Here is a 22,681-nt window from a genome sequence, read left to right on the forward strand (position 1 = left end):
AGTATCAGTCTCACTCTACCAGCTGTCTGTCCTCTCTCTCTCTCTCTCTCTCTCTCTCTCTCTTCCATACTAATGAAAGAGCTCTAGCTCTTTGTAGAACAGACGCTGCTTGTCTTCTCCTTCTGTTCTCGTTCTTTCTCTTCCTTCACCCTACTGTTCAGAAAGGATGGGAAGTTTTAGAATACACAAAACGGTACTTGCATAGATAAACACACACACAAACACTAAAAAAAAATAAACTTAACAAAATAGAACTGTGAAATGTACAGTAGCTCTTTCAATCAAATAATTTCCAATAATTCCAATTGATAATGAATTATATATATAGAGAGAAAGCGATTGAGAGGAAATTTTAGATGTAAATCTTTATAAATATTTTTTCTAATATTTATTGTATTATACATGTTGTATATATGTCATGTATGCGCATGTGTTTATATATATATATATATATATATATATATATATATATATATATATATATATATATATATATATATATATATATATATATATATATATATATATACACACACACACACACACACACACACACACTTTTTGCCTTTTTTGTGCCCATAAATATTAATCATAAAAATACTATTAATGATAATCTAAAAATAATTAATAGTAGCATTAAAATTCTATTCAATTTCCCATCATTGCAACATTGTTATTTAAATATAATCACATTTTCCGTTAAGAATTAGCAGGCTGTTTTTTGTAAGGGTTATGCACTTTCTCTGTGTTTATGGCAGGTCCTCCATCCGCTCCTCACAATCTGATTTCTAATGTCAACGAGACGTCGGTGCTGCTGGAATGGAGTCCGCCTCTCTCCTCCGGAGGCCGTCAGGATCTCACCTACAACGTGGTGTGTAAGCAGTGTGTGCGAGACACGCAGAGATGCACGCCGTGTGGAGACGACGTGCGATACTCTCCGCAGCGGCTGAGTCTGCGCTCCACACGGGTGTCCGTTCACCAGCTGCAGGCACACACCAACTACACCTTCCAGATCTGGGCCGTCAACGGGGTGTCCAAACACAACCCCAGTCTGGAGCAGGCCGTGTCCGTCACGCTCACCACCAACCAGGCCGGTGAGTGTGTGTGTGTGTGTGTGTCCAAACATGCTCAAATTCAATCAAGCATCATGTTTGCATGTGATTAAGCAAGTGAAACTGATCCTCACTAAGTGTTTTCACGGAGGATTAGAGGAGAAATATAGCATGCCATCAGTCAAAAATTTGGATTAATTAACATTTTTAAAATGTTTGGGAAAGAAGTCTCATATGCTCACCAAGGCTGCATTTATTTGGTTAAAATTACAGTAAAAACTCTAAAATTGTTAAATAATAGAATTTAAAATAACTGTGTTTTATTGTAATGTGTATTTTGTAAAATGTAATTTATTCCTGTGATGCGCAGCTGAATTTTTAGCATCATTCCTCCAGTCTTCAGTGTCACATGATCTTTCAGAAATCATTTTAATATGCTGATTTGCTGCTCAAGAAACATTTCTTAAAATCGAGATTTAAAATATAAAAGAAGAGATTCATACTTTTATTCAGCAATGCAATTGAGCACAAGTGACATTAAAGACATTTATGTTTATAAAAAAAGTATTTCCAATAAATTAGGTCCTTCAATTTAGACAAAATTTGTAAGCAGAATTGAAAATAATAAGAACCATTATTGATACGTGAGCTCCTGTAATAATTGATCATAACTGAGCACCTAATCAGCATATTATAATGATTTCTGAAGATCGTGTGATGACTAATGATGCTGAAAATCAGATTTGATCACAGAAATAACTTATATTTTGAATTTCAAATTAAAAACAGTTATTTAAATTGTAATAATATTTCACAATATTACAGTTTTACCGTATTTTTGATCAAATAAATGCAGTCTTTGTGAGAATAAGAGACTTCAAAATCATAAAAAAGTCTTAATTAATCTGAACTTTTGACTGGTAGTGTACTATATTTCTCACTTAATCCTCAATGAAAACATTTCACGGGGTTCAATTTCACTCACATAATCACAACTTCTGCATGACCTTTCTGCTCCATTACAAACACAGTCACACATGTAGAGAGTCAAAACACTATTTTGATTCATGGCGGTGTGTGTGTGTGTGTGTGTGTGTGTGTGTAATTGCGGACGTGTGATACACGGTCTGTTCTCTTGATGGTGTCTTGGGTTTCCTTCGGAATGAAGAGTTAGCTGGAGATCCGGAACTTTCTGTGACAAGCCAAGCCTGTAAATCAGCCTGAGGGTGGAGGCTGGAGGGTGGAGGGTGGGGGTTTACCATGCATTGACGTGCATTTGGCTGTAGAACAGAGAACCTGAATACATGTGTCCTACGTAGTCATGCACTGGGCGGTTGTGAGTGTATATTTAAAATAATTAACATATACGTCTTAAAGTAGATGCTGCTGACACAATATACGCATGCTGTCAAAGTTAAATTGAAATTCAGATAAAGGCATCTTAAAGTTTCAGTGCTGGTGGAGTACATGAAACCTCCTGTACCATGGTAAAAATTCACTGTAACACGCTGTCGTTAGGAAACAGAAATATGATAAAGACACCAATGTTTGTCTTTAAAATCATGCATACACCACTAATAATAAAATAAAAAAATGTTTTTGTATTACAAATGATGGCTTTCTAACTGATGCAGCATTATAATGAGACTTTTTGAAAGAATATGTGAATAAAAAAGCTAAATTAAAATGCTAAAATACATTTTTGCATTTATTTTAAATTAACCTTTGCTATCAAAACACCTGTTTTTAAGTTTAATCAATATGAATTATTATTATTTAACTGATCAAGTATGTATTTGAGCAATAAATCCACATATTGACTGTCTGCTGAGTATTTGAACTATTATATACCACATAAAACAATATTTTTTTTAAAAATCATTTATGTAAACACATTATATATATATGTGTGTGTGTGTGTGTGTGTGTGTTTATATATATATATATATATATATATATATATATATATATATATATATATATATATATATATATATATATATATACATTAAGTATGATAAAAATATTTAAAGATATATAATATTAAATATAATGCATTTAATAAAGTAAAACATATTTATATATTAACAGAATTTTTAAATATATATTTATTTATTCATATACAGTGATATAATTTAATATTTTATAAAAAATTAAATCTCTTATGAAGTCTCTTATGCTCAGCAAGGTTGCATTTATTTGATCAAAAATACAGTAAATTAAATTATGTTGTGAAATATTCTTAAAATGTAAAATTAAATGTTTTCTGCTTATATTTTGTCATTATATATATATTATATATTCTGGCATTTTATATTTTAAAATGTCCTTTATTCCACTGATGAAAAAGTTGAATTTGTAGTAGCCATTAGTCAGAACTATCAGTTTTAAGGATTTGGAATATACTTAGAATTTGGTTTGTAATATTTATTATCATTTTTCACAGTCACAGCTCACAGGGATGCCACCAAACGTTACGCCACATGTGAAGTGCAGCATATTCCAGCATGCACTAAAGGTGTTAAATGAAGCATATAACATGTCGTTCCTAAATCAGTTTTACAAAATCTTAACATGCCTGAGTGTTTAAGATGATTGAGCACAGATTCTCATCTTTCCTTTAAGTTATCTCAGCCAGACACACACACACACACGCAACTCCATTACAGCCCATATCTGTCAGAGCAGAGGGCATGATGGATGAGCGTTAGAGATGAGTGTGTTAGGTGTGTGAAGGGGGGCCGGTGACCTCTGTGTTTTTGGCTGGAGGGGGTCGTCTCCGAGTCCCCCGAGGGACAACCCTAAATCACGTTTAGCCTGTCGGGCCTGGCAGAGGAAGACTGATCTGTGAGATGGGAGAGGGCCGCTGTCGAGCTGCTGCTACAGCTGGCGGGGGATTGAATTGTTTAACAGAATCACACACACACTCGCTAATGCACGGAGATGAAACTCTAGCTTAAGCATTTAGAATTTGGGATGCTTGAAGTAGGCCAACAGAAATTGTTTTCTGTGCTGATTTCTGGGGAAGAATTGACCTATATATAAATATCGCTCCATAGTTCAGCTAAATAATAATAAATAAACCTTAAATTGTAAAAAGGCTTATTGCAAAGGTGGGGATATAATTAAATTTATGCACTGTATGTTTCTAAGTGAAGCACAGCACTGTGTACATTTACACACGAGCAGCTCATGATCCAGGGTTTTCAGCATCTCAAAGTGGCTCAATTCACATCTGTTTTTAGTTTGGGTCTCTTATGACGTGCGTTTGTAAATACAACATGCACCAAACTTCATCCTGAACTTGAGAATCATTTAAACCAGCTGCTGTTGACATCAGAAGAGAAGCTTTAAGAGTTCCATGCGGTTTTCTTTCAAAATAAAAGCTGAGTAATTTAATGTTTGTAAATTAAGAAATGAAGACAGCCATAAATATTAGTATTTTAACAGGGTGTTAAAAGTTATTATCATAAAAAAAAAAAAAGTTTTTAATAAAGTGCCTGTTGTCAACAAAAGTGATACTTTATAGTTTCCCTGCAGTTTTGTGTCAAAATAAAAGCTCAATTGTTTAATATTTGAAAATGAAGAAAACAGCCATAAATATTAGTATTGTAACTTTTACTTTAATTTTAAAATAAAACTAATTTTATTAAATTATTATTTTACTTCGATACTTAATAAATATATATATATTTTTTAATTTTACACTGAAATAATGGTTATATCTCTTGCTATTGTTTAATATTTTAGTTCATCTTTTTTATATTAATATTGTATTCAAACATTTTGCCATGTGGTTTCTGTGCACAATATTTTTTGTTTGTTTGTTTGACACTTCGATTTTTCAGCTCTCAGTCACCTTAAATTCTATTTACATGTGAAAATGATGGCAAAACTGTACGTTGTCTGAAACATCGTGGCCCTAGAATTTGACGGTTGTTCAATGTCAAGTATGATCAATTGTAATAGTGATGCTTGACTTGGCAAACACCACTAATTAGCCAAAATACACAAGACAATGTGTAGGACTTTGCCAAAAAAAATGTTTGAATTCTGTGGAAATATGCTGAGCTTTCTGTGGTTTTGATGTGTTTGGTAGAGGCAGCTAACACAGAGAGACCTTTGCCATCTTCCAGATCCGTTTTCACTTTCTTTCGCTGTCTTTTTGTTTACTGTGTTTTCCATTCTGTGTGATGTGTCTTTGGAAAAGCGGAGAAGGGGATGCACATCTCTGTTTTGTTTGTTTCCGAGTCTGTTTGACTTTCTCACCCTCAACAAAAACAGCTTCGGGGGAAAAAAACCCAAACAGACAATAGCGGTCTTAACTCCAGATCCACAGTTTAGAAGAAGAAAAAGCTCTCCTTGTCCTCCGGGTTTATCCTTTTCCTCTCTGTTTGTCTGTGAGGTGAAATAAGAAAGACAGCTGTGTTAGGAAAACCTGACAAAAGTACAATTTAGTAAGCCTAGACCTTTTATAAATATATGAACTCTTTCTGTGTGTCCTCAGCTCCCTCCACGGTCATGATGGTTCAGAGTAAGGACATCACGCGCCACACGCTCTCTCTGTTCTGGGACAAACCCGAGAAACCCAACGGAGTCATACTGGAGTACGAGGTCAAATACTACGAGAAGGTGAATGTTCTTGTTTTTTTGTCATAGGATAAATATTATGGGTGCACTGTTCCTTTAAGAAGCTATTGTTCAAACACACTGAATGTACACACTACAGCAATCCTTGTAGACATTCGCTGTATGGATAAACAGGAAGTGAGGTTTTTATAGTTAAAATAGCTCCCTAATATGCCCTTTGGCTTCTCACCTTCCTCTCGTCTTCCGTCTACTGTCTCTCTGTTTATTCATGAATCTCAGGATCAGAACGAGAGGAGTTATCGCATCATAAAGACGATGTCTCGAATCGCTGATATTAAAGACCTGACTCCGCTGACCTCCTACGTGTTTCACGTGCGCGCTCGCACTGCAGCCGGATATGGAGAGTTCAGCGCCCCATTTGAGTTCAGCACCAACACCGGTGAGTGTTGAATGATCTAGAATGATCTAGAATCAGCTTCATGTGCTCAAAAAATATAAAGATACCTAATATAAAAAAAACATGTTGAGTCCCAAATGACATGCAATACAATATACACTTATACACTGTGTACTTATGCAAGTGTATGAGTTATATAATGTTACTTTTTCATTCAACTTTAGAGTCTGAAGTGCATGAAGTGTCCAACATTCCACACTTTGTTTTTTCTATTATTTACCGTATTTTCTGGACTATAAGTCACACTTTTTTTCATAGTTTGGCTGGTCCTGCGACTTATAGTCAGGTGCGACTTATTTATCAAAATTCATTTGACATGAACCAAGAGACATGAAACAACAGAAAATATTACCGTCTCCAGCCGCCAGAGGGCGCTCTATGCTGCTCAGTTCTCCTGTAGTCTACACTGAAGACATAGAGTGCCCTCTTGCGGCTGTAGACGGTAATGTTTTCTCTTGGTTCTTGGTTCTAAATAAATGCGACTTATAGTCCAGTGCGACTTATATATGTTTTTTCCTCATCATGACGTATTTTTGGACTGATGCGACTTATACTCAGGTGCGACTTATAGTCCGAAAAATGAGGTAAATACATGATCTGGGTTTTTAATATGCACCTTTTCTTTTAGAGTTTTCAATGTGAACGATCCTTTCACTATTTATACTACAAAACAGCATAGAATAGTGCAGAAGCACACAAACTGGGATGCACAATTTGCTCTAAAAATATGCAGAATAAATGTAGAGAAAAAATGTAGATGTCTTTCTCAGTCGCAGCTCCTGTGGTTGGAGGAGTCATGAGCTCTGCTGTGCTGCTGATGTTGGTGGCCGGATGTGTTGTTGTTCTCCTCCTCATCCTCATCATTACCTTCATCATCACCAAAAGGTGACAAAACATCCAGTATATTTTCCATGATGACAGACCAGTGTTGAGATTGTTAAATGAAACTAAAAATTGCTTTCTGAAATAAAGCTGCAATAAAGTGAAATATACATTTTAGATGAAAAAAGTTTCAAAAATGAATACAACTGCAATCAAAATAAAGCTTAATAGAAATATTGAAAAACAAAGACTAATAAAAATGGCAAAAACACATAACAAATGTAATAGAACTTTAACTATAAAGTTTTGAACAATTCAAATATAATATGATTATAATAATAATAAAAAAAATGCTTGTGTGTGTGTAAATGTAAAATGTCAAGTTTTTTATTATTTTTATTTTAAAAAATATATTTTTTCATTTATTTTTAAATATAAAAGAGTTTATAATAATTTGTTCATATATATATATTTACATGCATCTTGAAAATAAATTCAGCTGATTTGCATAAAAGGCCTAATATTATCGAATTTCATGATGCTGAGATCACAAATATCAATAAATACGTGTCATCATGCACAATTTTTTTTTAACAAAATAAGTGAAGAATTTAACTTATATGTGTCAGCATTAATAACAAAAGCAGTCAAAAGTACTGAAGTATTCAAAAGTACTATTACAGTGAATAAACAGTTGTAAAACACTACTGTGATAGATAAATAAAAGTATGAATGCTGAAAATTTGTGAATGTTTTAATTTCAGGAGGAGCAAATACAACAAAACTGAACAGAACGAGGAGAAAAACCTGCAGCCAGGTAAGAAAACCCCTTTCATTACTCCTCAGCTGGAACCAAAGATGAACATCTATTGTTCTCAAACCTTCTGTTGATGTGCTGGCAGGGGTGCGAATATATGTGGACCCTTTCACCTACGAAGACCCCAACCAGGCCATCAGGGAGTTCGCTAAGGAGATCAATACCTCCTGTATCAAAATCGAGAAGGTGATCGGCATCGGTGCGTTAACTGCCTTTTTATGTCTTCAGAATGTCATTTATTGATGATAGATGCATGTGACGACACTTCCTGTCTCTGTAGGTGAGTTTGGCGAGGTTTGCAGCGGCCGTCTGAAGCTTCCTGGAAAGCGAGAGATCTGTGTAGCCATCAAGACCCTGAAGGCGGGGTTTAACGAGCAGCAGAGGCTGGACTTCCTGAGCGAGGCCAGCGTGATTGGCCAGTTTGACCATCCTAATATCATCCACCTGGAAGGCGTGGTCACCAAATGTAAGTCAAAGCTTACATCATGCATTTTTATTTGTGCAATCTATATATATATAGAATGTAAATGTACATATATAAAATGTGAATTAAATTTGTTAAATTTAATTTAGTTTATTATATATAAAGTAAGGTTATAATGTATATATTACAAAGCTCTGCATCTTGAAAAAAATTCTGATTTGCAAAGATGACCTAATATTACCTTAATATAATACTACTCTCTTAATTATGCTGAATTAAATATATATATAAATATATATATAGCATTTTTTTACATTTCACAGAATAAGACTCGAGAATTTTCAAATATATGAAAAGTTTATTTGCAAAAACTGTTTTTATTCTTTATTTTTTTCAAATCATGTTTTCTATTGTGTTTTGTGTTAGTTAGCTGTTTTTTTTTTTTTTTTTAGTTATTATTATTTAATCAAAACAACCCAACTACAGTTATGACTGATATTAATTGGAATGCAGGACCAAAACAAAATAAAAATATTACCTTGATTTTTGCGATCTGTTTTAGCAAATGTGCTCAATAAACAAAAAAAAACAATACAACAAAACAATAAAAGCAGTCAAATGATAAATGTTTTGGATTTAACTACAAATATGAAATATTCAAAATGTATCATTTTACTTTCATTCTGCAAAAGAGTGGAGGAGTAGAAATCAGGATCAAATCAGGATCAAATCAGTATCGTAAAATCAGGACTTCATACAGTTGAAAATGGGTTGAGAACTGAACAAATAGTTGTGGGGAATCATGGCAGCTGTTTTTCTGCTGATTAAGGGTTCATACAAGATTTCTTCATATTGGAAATTCTTGTCAAAAGAAAAAATGCTACAAATGCATCATATTTTTAAGAAAGTGTGTCATGCTTAAGCAAAACAGCTTTTTGGAATCAGCACCAAAAATTAAGTATTGAATTTTATTCAGAAAATATGATGCATTTTTAAAATACATAAAGAGCTTTTCTTTGTCTTCTTCAGTCATTTTTAGTTTGGGATGTTTTCAAGAGGTTCGATATTAGTTTTGAGTTAGTCACGGTGGAATTCAAACAGGGACAGAACTAAAAAGAAATTCAAAAAAATATACTATTATGCAAAAAAAATACCCCAATGAGTCAAAACTCATACATTTCATGCTAATAAAAACCTGTTTATGCTTCTGTGAATTAGACAGCAGAATGCTGGTCAGAAGTGGGGATCATAAGTGAGCACAAACCCCTGAAGAAACAGGCTGCTGATAGAATGTGTCTTTCTTTTGATGTGCTAATGGTGGTGTGTTTATGTATGCATGTCCAGCGTATCTGTCTGTTTGCTTGCTGAGCGTGTCTCGACAAAAACTGCTATGTGATGCACACACACACACACACACACACACACATACACAACCTTGTGGTCTCCAGATGGAGTGGGTCGCTCTGGATGGATAATGTGAGCTAAAAAGCACAGCAGAGTCATTAATCAAGTCGTCAGAGCTAAATGTGTTAGAGGTTAGAGTGTCACCCTATATCTCTAACCTACAGCCTCTTCTGCGTGTGTGTGTGTGTGTGTGTGTGAGAGAGAGAGAGAGATAGAGAGTGAGAGAGAGAGAAAGTCACACTCCACACACTACACATTTAGCATGTTTCTGAAAAACAGATTTTTTTTCAGAACAAATGTAGATTTTTAATAGATTTTTGTATATTTATTTATATATATTTATATATATATATTTATTTTATTATATATATATATATATATATATATATATATACACACAATTTACGCACACACACACACACACACACACACATATATATATATATATATATATATATATATATATATATATATATATATATAAACATACATATATTAGTAATATATTAATATATTAGTTATTTTTATAAAATTGTTAATTAAATATTTGTTTTTAAATTTATGTTATTAAAATAGAGTATGCTGTATAAGCTAAAAGAAACACAGTTTTGAGCAGCAGGTGACATAAAAACATTAATTTATAATCCCTTAGTAAATTAAAACGTTAGGAGACATTTCTAACAATTGGATATCAGCCAGCACTGTCAATGTTTAATTTAATTTTAGCTTATAAATGTCCTCATGAAACTATAAAGCCATCTAAAGTCTCCGGCTTTGTGTTACAGCAGAGCTAATGGAGTTGAATGCTTCATTTGCATAATTTAATGAGTATGAAGTGAATCTAAATATGTAAATAAGGTGGTGTTGGATACTGGGCCTCTCGGTTCCGATTCAACAGCATTTCTTTGTGATTATTTTTCTCCTTTTTTATGACTTGTGGTATTTGTATTATAAATAAATAAAAAATGCTTGTATTATTTATTTATTTTTTAAATATTAATAGTGTAATGTGTGTTCTCAAACATACACATACATGTCTGCACAGCCGTACATGCTAAGTCAGTAAACGCTTCATTAGCATTGTAATAGGGTGGGTGGAGAGGGGCGGGGCTGGGAAACTCTGACAGTGAGAGGGCGGGGTCAGAGGTCACCTGCTCCTCAGGCCCTCTGGAGGAGCTGTCAGTCAAACTTACCTCAAGGTCATCAGAAAGGCCAGCCCAACAAAGATGTCTGACAATGTGTCTGGTCCAGCTTTATTCCCGCACTTCCTCTAAAGAAAAGGAGCATTGGCTAAGTGTCAATCAGTCGGTCTGTGACTGTGTGTTGATTATCTTTAAAAAACTAATATTCATGCTCTGTGCTCAGTGTTTACATCTGGCTGACATTGACTTTTGTGCAATACACAAGAAGTTTCAGTATACAGTGTCGCATTTGCCCTCTGCATCTCTGGGATTTGTGTTTTCGTACAGAAACTTACAGAAAAGTAATTGTTCTCTTTTTGTCTCTATTTGTGATTTCAGGCAAACCAGTTATGATTATTACAGAGTACATGGAGAACGGCTCACTGGACATGTTTCTCAGAGTAAGATTGTGTAGAATTTGAGTGTCGTTCTACATTTAAAAAATATATATTTTAATTACATTAATTTGTGCATTTCAGATATCCACTGACAGATATTTACAAACCCGATTCCAAAAAAGTTGGGACACTACAAATTGTAAATAAAAACAGAATGCAATGACGTGGAAGTTTAAAATGTCAATATTTTATTCAGAATACAACATAGATAACATATCAAATGTTTAAACTGTGAAAATGTATCATTTTAAGGGAAAAATAAATTGATTTTAAATTTCATGGCATCAACACATCTCAAAAAAGTTGGGACAAGGCCATGTTTACCACTGTGTGGCATCCCCTTCTCTTTTTATAACGTCTGCAAACGTCTGGGGACTGAGGAGACAAGTTGCTCAAGTTTAGGAATAGTAATGTTGTCCCATTCTTGTCTAATACAGGCTTCTAGTTGCTCAACGGTCTTAGTTCTTCTTTGTCACATCTTCCTCTTTATGATGCTCCAAATGTTTGCTATGAGTGAAAGATCTGGACTGCAGGCTGGCCATTTCAGGACATCTATATATATGTTATAATTTGTTACATTTTTAAGACATAAAAACAATCATATAGCCTTTTTTGATATATTACTGGCTTTGTAAATATTGTATCACTCAAAGTCATGCCAATGAAGTTGTTACTTTCTAAAATGTTTCGGAAAGTTTCCAAAAATTTATTGAAAATTGAAAAACTGATGCATGTTTTTGATAAAGGACAGTGTTAAAGCTCAACTGGAGTTTTTCTCTATCCTAAATGATTAAGGAAAGCAGTCACGACTAGATCAGCTTTGATTGTTGTCAGCGTGTCATTATTCAGGTCTGACGTGTCCTTTCTCTTCCAGAAGAATGACGGCCGCTTCACAGTTATTCAGCTGGTGGGCATCCTGAGAGGAATCGCATCTGGAATGAAATATCTGTCTGACATGAGTTACGTTCACAGAGATCTGGCAGCACGCAACATCCTGGTGAACAGCAACCTGGTGTGCAAAGTGTCAGATTTTGGGATGTCCAGAGTGCTTGAAGACGAGCCAGAAGGAGCGTATACTACCAGGGTAAGAGTGTGTGTATGTTTTTACATTTATTTATTTATAATTGTACATTCATATTATCAAATGTACAATCAAGTAACTTTTGGACATATAATGGTCAGTTATTTTGTTAACAAATAGGAACCACGCAAGCTTCTTAAGCATTTATTACAATTTTTCATGTTTATTTTTTTTTTTTCATTTTAGTGTAAGCTTTAGTAATTTTTGATGTGTTTGTAGTTTTTTTAAAGGTCGATACATTTTTTTGTTTTGTTTTTATTTCAGCCTTTAATGTTTTTTCAGATTTAGTAATTGTACTAATACTTATTTTTCAGTAAACATTACACATTTAAATATATAAATATAAAAACACACAATATATCAGAATTTCACAATACTACCACTGGTTCCGATACTGTCATATGGAATATCATACTTCTAGGAATGTCACTTATTCAGATTAATTCTGATCTATTATGCTGTTTTGAATTAGATGTTATATTTGTCAATAACATGAACCTGTAAATCACAGGGAGGGAAGATCCCAATCCGCTGGACGGCTCCAGAAGCCATCACATACAGGAAGTTCACCTCAGCCAGTGACGTGTGGAGTTACGGCATCGTCATGTGGGAAGTGATGTCATATGGTGAACGACCATACTGGGATATGAGCAACCAGGATGTAAGTGGCACTGTAGCACAAATCAAATTAATGTAATCTGGCGTTCTTATGGTATGCTTTCCAGAAATGCATGCAAAGTTTTAATACTCAGCTTTATCGTGCTATTGTGTGCCATGCCAAGTTATACAAACAGACTGAATGCCGTAGTTCAGCAAGTTCAGTCATTCGTTTCCTCTCCTCTGTTTCCTAGGTGATAAAGGCAATAGAGGAAGGCTACCGGTTGCCGCCGCCCATGGAGTGTGCTCTGGCTCTGCATCAGCTCATGCTGGAGTGCTGGATGAGGGAGCGAGCGGACAGACCCAAATTCAGCCAGATCGTCAACATGCTGGACAAACTCATACGCAATCCTGCCACGCTCAAGAGGACGGCGGGAGACGCCAGCAGGTGAACACACACAGAGATTTCCATTCACATTTTTATTGCTATTTTGAGAATATTTTGGTACAAGTATGTGTTTGCCATTTGTCAATGCTTATAATAATAATAAAACAATTGTGTTACCTTGTTCCCCAAACATGTTTTTTGTTTTTCTGTTTTTCTGGGGACATTTTCAGAAATGTATTCTTGAGAGAAAGCAACTTATAACATATGCAAAGTTTCAAAATGCTTGTTTCATCTGCCATTGTGTTCCAGCTTTTTCCAAAATGCATTTTAGTTTTTTTTTTTTTTTTAAGAAATTACTAATTTTATTCAGCAAGGATGCATTCAATCGATCAATTGTGACAGGAAAGACATTTATTAAATTAGAAAGATTTCAAATAAATGCTGTTCTTTTATTAATAAAAATGTATTAAAACTGTATCATGGTTTCCACAAAAAATACTAGGCAGCATAACTGTTATTTTAACAGCATTAAAATAATAAGAAATATTTCTAAGCAGCAAATCAGCATATTATTACATTTTCTAAAGGATCTTGTGACACTGAAGACTGGAGGAATTATGCTGAAAATACAGCTTTGATCACAGGAATAAATGACATTTTAAAATATATTACATGGAAACTAGTTATTTTATATTGTAATGATATCTCATAATTTAAATCATTAAACAAATACAGACCCCAAACTTTTCAACTGTTGGATATGTTTTAGGCTTAACCTAAAATATGCTTTTTGGTGCACACACACACACACACACACACACACAATTCTGACTAGTTTATTTTTTTCAGGATTAAAATATATTCTCTGATGTTGTCATCTTCAGGCCACACCCTTCCACACTTCACCACGCCCCCTCTGAAGGCTCCGCCCCCTCATTGGCTTCTGTGGAAGAATGGCTGAAAATCATTGGACTTGAGCAATACAGAGACAACTTCATCACAGCAGGATTCTGCAGCTTAGAGAGCGTCTTACCCATGAGTCACGAGTGAGCATCACTTTAACACATCACACACACAATTACACATCCTGATGAGCTTGAAGATGACTTCAGCTTCCCAAAACTCCCTCTTTTACAGGGATCTGGTCAAGATGGGAATCTCATGCAGTTCGCATCAGAGGAAGATCCTGAGCAGCGTGCAGGAGTTATCGTCTGGAATGCATCACAGACAAGACACAAAGCTTCCTGTCTGATCTGTGACGAGGAAAAAAAAACAATGCATCATGTTGGTTAACATGGATTACAAGAGGGACGGAATATTTCACATCACTCTTGCACTTTAATTAATGTGAATGGTATGAAGATCAGAGTGAATGAGCTAAACTGCACTTTTCTGGGCCGCTTTGTGCTTCTATAAGGAATTTTCTTCAAGTCTAAGGATTTTAAACTGGCATTTTGCCGACAATTAACATGACTTAATGCGTCTCTCTGGATGAGATGTTTCTGTCCCCTGTTGTTCTAGGCGGTGAGGCAGTGTTTTTTGACAGGAGAAAGTTTGAGAAGTGTCCTCCTTCTGTAAGGGGAAAGAACCATTTCAACTAAGTGCAAACAGACTACGACGCTTTTCACCTCAGGATCTTTTCAGGATGGCCGCTCGTCGTCAGCAGGAAGGAATTGTTCCCTGTGGATCAGATTTGAACATTATATTCAAACAGATCTTTTGCCTCGGGAAATGATTTTAAGTCTTTGCAAATGAAACTAACAGACCTTTTGGACGGTGTGTGTTTGTTTTATGAAGGCCAGATGGGAGTTGCAGAGGCATTGCTGAATGGAAAATTATATTGCTTTATTTGTTGAAAAAAATAAATAAATAAAGGGAATGAGGAGATAGATCCAGATAAGATTTTAAGTCTTAAGTTACTCATGTTCCTTGCATCCAATCTTTGCATTTTTATTTAGCTAAGTCAAAGACTGATGGTCTTTCCTATTTTCTTGTTTCTTTCATTTCTTTTTTTTTTTCCACGTCTAAATAAATCCTAGGCAAACAGCTAAATCTGTGTTTAATTTGATAAAAAAATTTAAACTGCTGAACTGAATCGTTGTGAGAATTTCATAGTCACAGGTATATTTTTGAAACTTTTTTTTCCACTGTACATAATCTAGGATTTTGTATGTACATAGTTTTTAATTGTTTTTCTGCATGATGTAAATAATACTAGCAGATGTTTCCATGTACAGTTCTAAGTTCCCTCATCTTCCTTTTTTCTTCCTTAACGAAATGCATTTAATTATACAGCAAGCATAATATTCAAGTTGGCAGTAAACTTAACATTGTAAAACAGCAGTACATTTAAAAATGTTCTGTAACAAGTTGAGGAGTCTTTTAATTTCTCAGTTTCTGTATTTCCACCTTTAGGTGCACCTAACTTATAAGCTTTATTTATGATCTTTTGTATCTAGTTCATAAAATAAAATTTGGAAGAAACTGTTTGCAGTTGCCGTTCTATATTATCTTCATTATCCAACATCCACATATCTCTACATTAGTGCAAACCAAGCGTGAAAACCTTTCCATATGCTCAGGATGTTCCTTTTCATACTGTACGTACAGCTTGCAATGACATTATTATTAATGCATTTTATGAGTTGTCCCCCTTTTTTCCTTTTTTTTAAAAGGGTTACATATAACATTTGTTTTAGTGGTACTTCTTCATTTTTGCGATGATTTGTCCGCTATGGAGAGTACTTTAAAGTCTGACTCTTCCAGATCATTCTCAAGGAGATCAAGTTCTTTCAGGTGGGATGGATTTGATTTCAGAGCTTCAGTGCCGCCAAATTTTCATGTGTTATGTTACTTTTGGACAACCTGAAGAGAGCCGAGTGGATTTTCATAAAGTAGATAATTTAACAAACAAGGGTATAAATGTTGTTTTGTAGAAATCTGATTTGGTTCCATATTTTGACCTCAGCTTCTCTAGTTTTCAGTGAGGTCTTTGTAGTCCGAGACAGAGCTTCTTCACCCCTGACTGAGTCTTAGATCATCAATACTCAGATCCAGATCTGTCAGACTAGAGGTCTTTGGGCTGAGAGCTGAAGCCAAAGTGGTTAGTTTCCACCTTTATCAAAAACTATATTTCTATATCTTAATGTTTTCAATCTACAGTTTGGATGACGAAGAACAGCAGACATCAGCTTTACTCCCTGATCTGTTGTTGCCCAAATCCAGCTCTTTTAGAGTTTGAGCTCAGAGCTGAAGCTAGCGATTCAAAGCTTTCTGTTTTGATTTTGCAAGTTGACAGTCAAAAAATCACTTTAAAGGAAAAGTTCACCAAAAAGTCTGTCATTTACTGATAAATTAACTTTTTTTGTAGGCTTGATTTAAATCCAGACCTCATAATGCACATTTAACATTTAATTTTTCATAACAAAAGTTTGAGTCATTGCTGAGTGAAAGTGAGCCGATCTTTTTTTACATATAAAATTCCCGACAACGTTAATTTTTTTAAATTGTTCTGATTTGTCACGTGACACGTTGGGCGTCGATGACGTCTTTACGCGTCAAACGCGCGTCCAAAGGCGCCATTTTTAACGAGAAGGGTCTGGCTGCAGACCATGGGCGAGTGGAGCTCCACTCTCAAACCGGAAATACGTCACCTCCACTTGAAAACATCAAGATGGCGTCGCCGGGAGTACTTCAAACTTAAACTCAGGTAATTTTATCTCTGCATCGCTAAAATGGTGAACTGACGCTGTTGTAACGCGCAGTGTAAGAAAAACGCACAGGGCTTACGTGAAATTAGTAACATAAGAATACTAAACACTATGGATTTATAGATTTATATCGCGAGCAATGTTGATGTCTGGCCACTGATCATATATCACCACATATAGTAATTTATAGATCAATGTTTCTGTCCAATGGTTTTTTATTAAGTTATCAAGTTCAATTACAAACCTTTACCCCACATTTCAACAACTGAACACATATTATTAGTGTCGATACAGCCAAATAGAAAGAAAAAAGATGGAAAAAATAACAAATAACAATAATCACACCATAAGATAAAACAGAATAAATAACGGAAAGAAAAATAAAGATGTCTTAGGGTCTTATTCTAACAACAAAAACAAGTTCAAAGCATACAAGAGTTTCTGGGCGTTCCTGTCAATCCTGTAATGAAGAGACTTTGCAAATATCTTTAGTTCATTCTTCCATCTGCTGAAGTGAGGTTTAACCTTTAAAAACGTACTTATCTTACTTATCTACTTATCTATGAATCTAGTATTTGCACAAAGCAATTAAGTTATTTATCAAAAAGTCTAGGATCTTTTCCTTCAACAATACTCCAACCTTAACTGAGATCACAGTCAAAGGGTGTATTGATATCTGTTTGAAATGAAGGCAGTTTTGAAATTCCAGCCAAAAAGTCTGTACAGATTCACATTTCAAAAACATATGATCAACAGTTTCAATATCTTTCTCACAGAACCTGCATGACTTGTTCTCCCAATTAAATCTTTCTTGTAGGAAGTGATTAGATGGATAAATTTTCTTTTAGAATTTTAAATGTTACTTCTTTGGCTTTAGGAAGAACTGGATAAGTAAAATAAAGCTTCCTTATTTTCTTTGCCTCTTCTTCAATAAATTCTTGAAGAACATACTTTCTTTTCAGTTGACTGGGGAAGTACAGTTTGGATAATACATTTCTGATAAACTTATTTGTTAATTTTTTGCTCTTTACATTTTTACCTTCAGTACATGATGGATAGCATAGGTGTAACTTAGTTTTTGGTGGCTTGTGGTAAAATAACGTAGTGAATAATGAAAGGACACGATCGTTTTGTATGTGTATTCCTTTAGCATTTGTTGTATAATTTTAAAAAGGTCATATGAGGTGGTTGTTTTCATATTTAATTTTTCATTCACCTCCAGGGATAGGATTGGCATAGAAGATGCAGCACTCTTTACATTTTAAATGTATGTTGCCACCTTACAAGTCAAGGTCTTTTTACATGTGACATTAACATATTTATTTTTTTCTATTTTGTTGTTCTGTTATTCTATTGTTTTACTTTTTTTGTTTCAGATCAAATGTATATCAAGTGTTATCCATCCTCATAACACCTCCACAAATAGAGACTGGAACTTCTGAGCACCATCACCTTGTCTGCTTTGGGACTGTCATAGGAGAATGATGCAGTACTATTCTGTGTTGAATTTACCTAACGTCAGCACACAGACATAGTATTGTTCCAGTTTTGCTGTGCTCATGTCTTCTTTGTGTCCCCAGCCCAGCAATCAGATGCATCAGAACAACAAAGCACAACTGTGGTGGCCCAGGCACCTTCAGCAACAAGTAAATTGCTTTAACATTAATGATAATTAAATGTCAGTATTGTAATTAAACTTGACCCATCTGACGTAATAGTTCATGCCAGAGATTTGACAACACTGTCAGTCAGGAGCATATTTAACAGGAGGCACACTTCAGCTGGCTTGATGGTGACTTCAGTAAGTGTGGTTGACCCTCTTGTTTTTGTGGCTATAATAATTAGACTAAGTAATCTCACTCTCTTCCATTTCCTTAACATTACCCTTTTTTTTTGTTGATACTGAACCGGTGCAGTGAAGATATTTAAAGAGACACTATCTAAAGTACAGAAAGCCGTACATAATCTTCACAAAGACTGTGGGGCTGGTCACCAGGAAAATGGGCAACAGGGAGTGCTTTTGGGGTTTTACTCCTCAGATGACCACCCTGGCTACTGTAGCTGGGATTGCTTCACAGACAATGGAGGTCTTCAAGAGTAAAGTGTGCGTGCATGTGAACACATTGTGTTATTACAGTAACAATTATGGTCACTTGCAGTTCATGTGTTTTCAATGTAGTGTAAGATGTGTTAATTATTATTATTACTCAAAAACCATTAAAACTTCTAAATTGTGGAAGTTATTCTTCATTATTTTACTGTGGTTATTTTGTACATGTTGTTATTTTGATTAAAATACAAAATTCAACACACAAAATTCTGGTTGAGGTATTATTTAAATAATGTATTTAATATTTCATTTATTTGTCACTGCTAAATATTAAAAACATAAGGTTAACTTTCTAAAATGTATGGAGTGTTACATTGGCAGTTGTACACTGGTAAAACAAACATGAACAAATTGATGTCTGTAGTGCAAATTGCTGGGGAGGGGCATTAACTAAAAAAAATGCTGTCTTGTCATAAACCATAAAAGATTAGTATATATATATATATATATATATATATATATATATATATATATATATATATATATATATATATATATTTTTTTTTTTTTTTTTTTTTTTTCCTACTAGGTAAAAGTAACAGATAAAAGTACAGAACATATTAACATTACGTACAAAGAGGTGACATAACTGGCAAAGCACCCTTTATACGTGTATATAACAAGTAATACAAAACGAAAGTTTGGTGGTAGTGACATATTTTCCCTCTTAAATGGAGCTCCACTCGCCCCCATGGAGGCGACGTAATTCTACGTAAAGTGTTACCCGGACCAACATGGCGGCCGCGTCATTAGTGGAGGCGACGTAATTCTACGGAAAGTGTGGCCCGGTCCAACATGGCGGCGACGTCCCTAGTGGAGGTGACGTATTTCCGCTCTTGAGTGGAGCTCCACTCGCCCATATGTCTGCAGCCAGACCCTCTTGTTTTTAACGGATGCGTTCGCATATTATATTTTACAGACGACGATAATTACTCCACAAGTACTTTAACTTTGTTTTTCATATAGGCTAGAGTTATTGTATGGCCTCGAGATACTTGAAACATTGCTGTCATATGAAGTAAGTCATTTTTTTTTATTAGCCTAATTAATTTATTTTTTTGGCCTGGCGTTTAAAACAATGTTATTTGTTATGGACTTTGTCCTCAGTGAAATCTCGTGTTTCGCCGAAGAAAGAAACTTGCATCATAAAGACATGGGGGTGAGTAAATAACTTTCATTAATGAGTCAATTTTTTTTTAAAGACAACATGAATTCAAAAGTCACTCTAGTTACATTTTGATTGCGTTTTCATGGTATCATTTCAAATATTTTTCAAATACTTTCATCAAAAATGCTCAAACAACTTACCTTTTCGATTGACATCACTAAGACCACAGTTTTATTATAGAATAAAAACCTGTCATATAGTGACTTTTATCTTTTAATTAATTCCCGAAAGATAATATCAAGTTCAACCATAGTTTTTCTCACTGAATATCCAGGTTTAAAAATTAAATAAAAAAAATGTTTAATGCTGTTTCATAGTGACAAATGAAAGGGTTGCAACAGTAGCTTTAAGGCAGTTCTTCCTTGTCTTTATTGAGTGACTGTGAATCATACATTTATAAAAAAAATTTTTTTTTACTTTTGTCAATTAAATAAAAGTTGAAGAGAATTAACAAATCACAGATATTTGTGATTTTATTGCATTTTACAAAATGCAACTCCCAACTTCTGTGGAATTGGGGTTGGATAAATAGCACATGGTATGTCATGGGTAAGCAACATTTATTAAATCAAGATTAAATTAAAATTCAATATAATTTGAAATTAAATGTAACTTAAACAATTTAGAATTTTAAGAATCTTTTAGCTGAACTAATACAGACTTTGATCCGTCACTGTTGTCTTGACAGGCTAGTGTACAATCTAGTTGTATTATATTTCTGTATAGGACATAAGTACAATACTTATAGTAATGTAAGTAATCAACCCTCACTCACCCTTTCAGTCCATTGAAAAAGGTGCAGAAAAAACTGTAACCTCTGGCATTTATTAGAGACGGTCTTTTTCCGTATGTCTCACTCACATATGTTTATTTTTCAACACAATCTGAAAAATTTATTCCCGGGTCACTAGATTTTGCACTTTCACACTGCCAGTGATTACACGGGATATGTGCGTGCTTTCACACACAACCCGTAAAGATCCCGTTATGACACGTGACATCAGGGTGTGATGTGTAATGTACGAGTCGAAACCGTTAGGCACGTTATACTTTCACTGAAGCAAGCTAACAATCTCGGCGTCAGCGCGGAAAGTGAGGAACTAACTGATCTCTGCTTCATTACAGTTTGCACATATTTTTTCGTCGCGAACGTTGATCTTCCTTCAAAACAGCCGGTAAAAGAGTCATCACTTCGACACGGCATTAGATCTGGCTTTTGTTCACACAGCACTCGTCTCGGGTTGAACACGGCAATTTTACTAGGTCCCCGACCTGGGATCAATGCCGGAATCAATCCCGGGACGTGTTTGCTTTCACACAGAAGGCGACCGGGCAAAGGTGTATTTTAGCTCCAACTCAGGAGGTCATATGTTACCTGCCATCTATCAAAGGCTGTTCTCTTTGTCTTTGCAGTGGTTATTACCTTGTGTTTTCAGGACTCATCCTAAATCAGTCAATCAAACTGTTGTATTTATCTTTTTCATGGGTTACCTGCTCCTCCAAATGTGAGCATGTTGTGGCATTAAAGGGGGGGAGTTTTTTACACTGTTAAAGAGTTGGATTCCCATGCTAAACATGGACAAAGTTTTTAAAATTAAGTTGTACGTTTGATGGAGTATTTTTGTTCCAAAAAAACCTCTTCCGGTTTGTCACAAGTTTCTGAAAGTTTTTTTCGAGTATGGCTCTGTGTGACGTTAGATGGAGCGGAATTTCCTTATATGGGTCCCAAGTGCGCGCTTTTCTGCCGGAAGAGCGCACGCTCCCGTATAGCAGAGCACTGAGAGCACGACAGACTTCACTGATCAGATCGAGAGCGTCGCGAAATGTCACAAAAGGAGTGTGTTTTTGGTTGCCAGGGCAAGACAACCCTGCACAGATTACCAAAAGAGAAACAGCATTAAGGGACCAGTGGATGGAGTTTATTTTTACAGAGCATCAACGGAGTTGTGCAAGTGTTTGTGTTTGTTCCCTGCATTTCGGATTGCACATCGTTTATTTCTTAAGGATAATGCAGTCCCAACGGAAAAGGGTCACGATCGTGTGTTGGAACCACATGCAGTGAGTAAAACTGCTTCAAATATCTCTGTGTTGTTAACTTAGCTATCAGCCCGTAAGCACATAAAGTAAACAACATGCGATGTTGTCATCAAACTGCACTTTCCACATGTACAGCTTAAAAAAAAAAAAAGACGACATAAAGTGGAACTTAGTCATTTTCCAAAACCGCTAAGCAAATATATACAGTTTCAGTACATACCACATAGCATACCGCCTTTGCTGATGCTGTTCTTGTTAAATTTCAGCCTCTGGATCTGTGTCACAGTTTCCACACGCTCTCTACGCAAAAGCCTACTCGCGCTCGTGATTCTTTAGCTCCGCCCACACGTCACGCCTCTAGGCGCTCGTGTTTTTCCGGGAAAAATCGGTACAGACGATCTTTCTCTTATAAATATAATAAAAATAAAGACTTTTTGGAGTTATG

The 22,681-nt window shown here is 35.1% G+C and overlaps 2 protein-coding genes across 3 annotated transcripts in view; both read left to right on the top strand.

The window, feature by feature from the left end:
• LOC113114727 (ephrin type-A receptor 4-like) overlaps positions 1 to 15,700 on the top strand; it is a 34,023-nt gene extending 18,323 nt beyond the window's left edge. Inside the window, exons 5-17 of the mRNA XM_026281666.1 lie at positions 759 to 1,094; positions 5,560 to 5,684; positions 5,922 to 6,081; positions 6,870 to 6,984; positions 7,686 to 7,738; positions 7,824 to 7,937; positions 8,019 to 8,204; positions 11,087 to 11,148; positions 12,020 to 12,229; positions 12,738 to 12,887; positions 13,078 to 13,271; positions 14,096 to 14,257; positions 14,349 to 15,700. Of these exons, the coding sequence (XP_026137451.1) occupies positions 759 to 1,094; positions 5,560 to 5,684; positions 5,922 to 6,081; positions 6,870 to 6,984; positions 7,686 to 7,738; positions 7,824 to 7,937; positions 8,019 to 8,204; positions 11,087 to 11,148; positions 12,020 to 12,229; positions 12,738 to 12,887; positions 13,078 to 13,271; positions 14,096 to 14,257; positions 14,349 to 14,463 (1,982 nt within the window). The 3' untranslated portion in view covers positions 14,464 to 15,700. The remainder of the gene's footprint in view (positions 1 to 758; positions 1,095 to 5,559; positions 5,685 to 5,921; positions 6,082 to 6,869; positions 6,985 to 7,685; positions 7,739 to 7,823; positions 7,938 to 8,018; positions 8,205 to 11,086; positions 11,149 to 12,019; positions 12,230 to 12,737; positions 12,888 to 13,077; positions 13,272 to 14,095; positions 14,258 to 14,348) is intronic.
• A 4,172-nt stretch (positions 15,701 to 19,872) lies between these two features.
• The window catches only part of LOC113114741 (uncharacterized), a 31,358-nt gene continuing 28,549 nt past the window's right edge, over positions 19,873 to 22,681 (top strand). For both annotated transcript variants that reach the window (XM_026281701.1, XM_026281703.1), the window contains exons 1-2: positions 19,873 to 20,049; positions 20,139 to 20,190. The gene's annotated coding sequence lies outside the window, so the exon portion shown is untranslated. The remainder of the gene's footprint in view (positions 20,050 to 20,138; positions 20,191 to 22,681) is intronic.

Source organism: Carassius auratus, chromosome 15 (assembly GCF_003368295.1).
Source record: "Carassius auratus strain Wakin chromosome 15, ASM336829v1, whole genome shotgun sequence".
NCBI classification, from domain to species: Eukaryota; Metazoa; Chordata; class Actinopteri; order Cypriniformes; family Cyprinidae; genus Carassius; species Carassius auratus.